Below are 5,480 nucleotides of genomic sequence, written 5' to 3' on the forward strand. Positions count from 1 at the left end.
ATTTAATTATATGTAATTACATGAAAGTATTTGGGATTTGGTCTGAGTTTCGTTGCGTTCACACAGTTTTGACCAGCAGGCGGTGTTTTGAGCGCTTCGAAACAGTGAATCGTTGTGCTCTGAGGACATTTCCTGTCTAACCCGGAAACGCTTCGAACTCCACAGAAGCCTCCAGTTAGCTTATCCTGATTTAGCATTATCGCTTTATTTTGTTAATCAAATAAAATAATAAAATATCAAGTTATATTTGAATTTGGTCAGAGCGCCAAGATACTCATTCTAAAGGTAAACATACATCGCTTGAATGATCGGTTTTAATGTAAATATGTTGTGGTGGTATCACGGTTGACACAGTAATTGGCGCTGTTAGAGCAGATAAAGCAATTAAATTATAATAATGTGCATCTAATATAGAATTAGGCGATATATTGGAATGTAGTACTGCAGTAGTTCTAAGGTTGTAGCGCCTGCACTGCACATGTATTAATAGTGTTTGTTATTGCTTAGATCTGTTCATGCTCTCCTCTGTCTGCTTCCAGTATTCATGATTCATCGTCTTTCTGAGTGTTGAACAGCTGATCAGGAGATCATGGAGAAAGGTAAGACAGCATGAACAGCAGCGATTGTTGAATTAACAGAGCAACATTAGTTTTTATTTCAAAAAGATTTTTGGTAGCAGTGTTCACACAAAAGGGGTGTTTTCTGTGACCTACGCTATGGGTGAATGAACAGGGTGTTTAGAATAAATAATAGTTATGGTGTGTTCTGATGGATGACATGATGTGTTGCAGATGTGAAGGCCGTGGCTGCAGAAGCGTCGGTCGGGCCTATGGCTTCACAGAGCCGATCAGAGGATGAGGAGTCCACTGCTGTGAAGAGGACAGCCGCTCAGGCCTTCAGTGGAGCCGGGATGATTCCCAAGCGCAGAAGCTCCTCCAGGTGAAGAGTAGTCCTCTGTTACCATAGCAGCCATCTGGTTCACTGTGGTACTTTACATTTGTCTAAAAAGTGTCAAATCATTATATTTTAGATCAATAAAGAGAAAGAAGTTTGATGATGAACTGGTTGAGAGTAGCCTTGCGAAATCTACCAGTCGGGTCAAAGGTCAGCCGGTCATTGAGCCAATCAGATGCCCCGGCAGTGACCTCGCATCCAGTGACAAGAAGAAGGTAATGAAGGTTATTGGATTTTATTTCACAAATCTTTGGAATATTTGATTGTGGTGAATCTTACCTCTTATTTTCTGGTCAAGCAGAAATATCAAAATAATAAGAACCATTATTAATAATTGAGGACCAATAATAATAAAATGAGCTCCAAATCAGCATATTAGAATGATTTCTGACAGACTGTGTGAAAATTCACCTTTGCCATTACAAGAATAGACTACATTTTAAAATGTATTCAAATAGAAAGCAGTTCTAAGTTGTAATGCTATTTCAAAATACTACTGTATTTTTGACCAAATAAATGCAGCCTTGATGAACATTTGAGACTTCTTTCAAAAGCATTGAAAAAAATCTACTTTTAAACAGCAAATTTTAAGCAACAAATTGTCTGCATTGCTAAAATAATGTGTCTTGTGTCATTTTAACTCGTATGTATTTCTTATTGTTTTTTAATGTTGTATTTACTTTTTAATATCTTTTCTCTATTTACATACATGCAATGCAATCATTACATGTTTACATATCAGGATGGTTATAATCAAGGAACTTTGCTGCCGTACCATGGGTGCAGCAGGCGCAATGATATTACGCAGCGCCTGAAAATAGGCTTACTTCCGCCAACATAACCAACGTGACCACCTGCTTGAGCTGTCCGATTTGGCTGAATTGTTTAGAGATGAATTGAACTGGAGTACATATACTTTCTGTTCAGACCACAGATCTCACGTCAGTTCATCTGGGGGTGAAATTCAGCTGTCGCTTCACACTGCGGGAGATTCAGGAACGCTGGTACGCTCTGCTGTATGACCCGGTCATATCAAAGTGAGTTTCTGACCAAATCATCCTTCCAATTTAGTTATTGTTCCTGTTTTAATCTGTTAGGAAAGTGAAATGAAAAAAAAAAAAACTGTCTTCACCCTCATGTCATTCTGAACCCCAATGACTTCCACAGAATACAGAAGGACAACATTTCAAGAATGTATGCCATGTTCATTGCATAATAGTATCATTAAAGTTATACCTCTTGCCCTACATACCAAGTTCTCTAAGCTATTCATTCATTCAGCTCATGGCGATAGATAACCAGGGACTATTTTTCAGCTGATATTTGGCTTTTTTTTATTTATTTTTTTATTATTGTATCCACCTATGCGTTTGTTTGGTCAGTTAGTGTTGGAAGCGAGACTATTGTTTTGACAGTGCTGAGAAGCCCCAAGGCACATCTGCATTTCATTAGTTATTGTTCCTGTTTTAATCTGTTAGGAAAGTGAAATGAAAAAAAAAAACTGTCTTCACCCTCATGTCATTCTGAACCCCAATGACTTCCACAGAACACAGAAGGACAACATTTCAAGAATGTATGCCATGTTCATTGCATAATAGTATCATTAAAGTTATACCTCTTGCCCTACATACCAAGTTCTCTAAGCTATTCATTCATTCAGCTCATGGCGATAGATCACCAGGGACTATTTTTCAGCTGATATTTGGCTTTTTTAAATAAATTTTTTTATTATTGTATCCACCTATGCGTTTGTTTGGTCAGTTAGTGTTGGAAGCGAGACTATTGTTTTGACAGTGCTGAGAAGCCCCAAGGCACATCTGCATTTCAGGCTCCCATTCCCTATCTACTTCTTAAGTAGTTACCTCTCTTTAACCATTCTGTCGAATTATAAAGATAAACACTTTAATAATTGATCATGTTCCATTTTCAGTTATGCTCATACGCTCTGCCAATATGCAATTATGTCTTTTAAACAAGTCTTAGAATATCTAATAAAAGTTTGATTCCATGTAGGGCTGTCAAAATGGCTGAAAAACTAAATTCGAATTTTGTACTTAAATATGATCAATATTCGAATTGTATTCGAATTTAAAATGCACAATTTCAGTTAGGGGGGAAAAAAGCTTTTGGCTTCTCTCCTGAGGCCACAAGAGGGCGCATCGGACCAGGGTTGGGAACCACTGGTTTAATTCAAAGGACCGAAAACCAATCACAAAGAGTACTTTATTCATGTAAAAACATGAGATACAGTTGGATGGGGAAAAACCGCCATAACGTCTTAAGGCATGTTTTTAAAAAGTTGAACTTACATTAATTTTCCATGGCTTTCTAAACATGCCGCTCTCTTGTGCGAGATGCGAGTGCAACGGTGATAGACGTCCCTCTAGAAAATGTGATAAATATGCATTCTGTGTGAACGGCTTGGTTTCAGTTTTGACGTAAACAACATAATCCCCGCATTGATGTTCTTTTTTCCCGCAATATTTTGAATGAACAACGTAGCAGCGCCGCATCTAGTGGTTTCAACTGGATAGACTAACAAAAACATTAAAATGTTATGACACTTACATTCTCATCGCATCTCGTGCACCACTGATAAGGCTGCCTGACGCACACCTAAAATTCGAATGCAACGTTTTTGCATTCGAATGTGGATTTTTATTTTAAATTCGACAAATATTCGAAATTCGAATTTATTTTCGACAGCCCTAAAACCTTATATAATTAAAGTTGCTTAAACAATTAGAAACAAAACAGCATCATGCATGTATGTATAGTTTAATACAAAGGACCGAAAACCAATCACAAAGAGTACTTTCTTCATGTAAAAACATGAGATGCAGTTGGATGGGGAAAAACCGCCATAACGTCTTGAGGCATGTTTTTAAAAAGTTGAACTTACATTAATTTTCCATGGCTTTCTAAACATGCCGCTCTCTTGTGCGAGATGCGAGTGCAACGGTGATAGACGTCCCTCTAGAAAATGTGATAAATATGCGTTCTGTGTGAACGGCTTGGTTTCAGTTTTGATGTAAACAACATAATCTCCGCATTGATGTTCTTTTTTCCGGCAATATTTTGAATGAACAACGTAGCAGCGCCGCATCTAGTGGTTTCAACTGGATTCCATGAACCTCAAACTCTTAGCTACAGTTTTTTCCTTATTCATGTTTTGCGGGGGAAAAAAAGTATTATAATAAGATTACAACAGAGCCAAGGAGAAGTTGATATCTGAAATATAAGTCTGTGTGTTTTAACAGATTTCTGCTTTTAAATTGATTAATATTTAAGAGAAAACAGTCCTTTTTACTATTACCTTAACATAGGATCTGAATGTATGTTTTTCTGTGGGTTTTGTCTGTTCCTCAGGTTGGCGTGGCAGGCCATGAGACAGCTGCATCCAGAGGCCATCGCTGCTATTCAGAGTAAAGCTCTCTTCAGTCAGACAGAAGAAGCCCTGCTCGCTAAGATCACCTCAGTGAGAAATCAGCATTTTGATGACATGTTACAATGAATGCTTTCTAGGTTTTATTGTTGCTGTTGTTATTTTAAATGTAATCGCTGTACTGTTCATCCTTGCTTCATGTTTGTGAGTAGAGCAGTCAGCCTAAGCTGGAGGTTTTTCAAGATTTGCTCAACAAGCACCCGAATGTGTTTTACCCATCACGCACTGCTAAGAATCTGATGGTCCACTGGCAGCTGCTCAAGCAGTACTATCTGCTGGAGGATCAGAGCGGTGAGATACGTCATACGTCACTACAGTCCGGTGCTCCTGCATGTGTTGATCGCCGTCATTTTCATCTGATGTGTTTCTAGTTCAACCTCTGCCTAAAGGAGAGCAAGTGCTGAACTTCTCTGATGCGGAGCAGGTGGTTGATGATGCCAAACTCAAGTAAGGAAACCGTTTTTCATCTTACCCAACACTATGAGTAAATTGACAAATAATACTGCACAATAACACTTAGTCCTGCAGTGTGACTAAAAAATCTTTTATTTATATCAGTTTTTATACAACAACAAAAAAAGCAGATCAAATTGAAATCTCACGTAAATTCTGTTAAGTTTAGCTTGTGTACTATAATGTAACCTATGTGTTACTTTAAACGACAAATGAACTTTTAAAAGTGAATTCAAGTTTAATATTTTTAGTCATGCTGCAGCACACTGTTCGAAATGTCACTCACTATGTGTACATGCACATTAGAAAACGGTTTATTGTGAGAGAGCTTGTTTTCATGCATATATGTGACCCTGGAGCACAAAAGCAGTCGTAAGTAGCACAGGTATATTTGTAGCAATAGCCCAAAATACATTGAACGGGTCAAAATTATCGATCTTTCTTTTATGCCAAAAATCATTAGGGTATTAAGTAAAGATCATGTTTCCATGAAGATATTTAGTAAATTTCCTACCGTAAATATATCATATCTTAATTTTTGATTAGTAATATGCATTGCTAAGGACTTCATTTGGACAACTTTAAAGGCGATTTTCTAAATATTTTGATTTTTTTTGCACCCTCAGAT

General features: G+C 37.5%; 1 protein-coding gene across 1 annotated transcript in view; it reads left to right on the forward strand.

Annotated features, from left to right (window-relative positions):
* The first annotated feature begins 263 nt into the window (after positions 1–263).
* Positions 264–5,480, forward strand: part of LOC107730878 (microspherule protein 1-like) — a 17,894-nt gene continuing 12,677 nt past the window's right edge. Inside the window, exons 1-9 of the mRNA XM_016541833.1 lie at positions 264–285; positions 540–599; positions 792–939; positions 1,031–1,178; positions 1,413–1,428; positions 1,862–1,991; positions 4,324–4,432; positions 4,552–4,690; positions 4,771–4,846. Of these exons, the coding sequence (XP_016397319.1) occupies positions 590–599; positions 792–939; positions 1,031–1,178; positions 1,413–1,428; positions 1,862–1,991; positions 4,324–4,432; positions 4,552–4,690; positions 4,771–4,846 (776 nt within the window). The 5' untranslated portion in view covers positions 264–285; positions 540–589. The remainder of the gene's footprint in view (positions 286–539; positions 600–791; positions 940–1,030; positions 1,179–1,412; positions 1,429–1,861; positions 1,992–4,323; positions 4,433–4,551; positions 4,691–4,770; positions 4,847–5,480) is intronic.

The sequence above is a fragment of the Sinocyclocheilus rhinocerous genome, unplaced genomic scaffold (assembly GCF_001515625.1).
Source record: "Sinocyclocheilus rhinocerous isolate Xijiao unplaced genomic scaffold, SAMN03320098_v1.1 scaffold1090, whole genome shotgun sequence".
NCBI classification, from domain to species: domain Eukaryota; kingdom Metazoa; phylum Chordata; class Actinopteri; order Cypriniformes; family Cyprinidae; genus Sinocyclocheilus; species Sinocyclocheilus rhinocerous.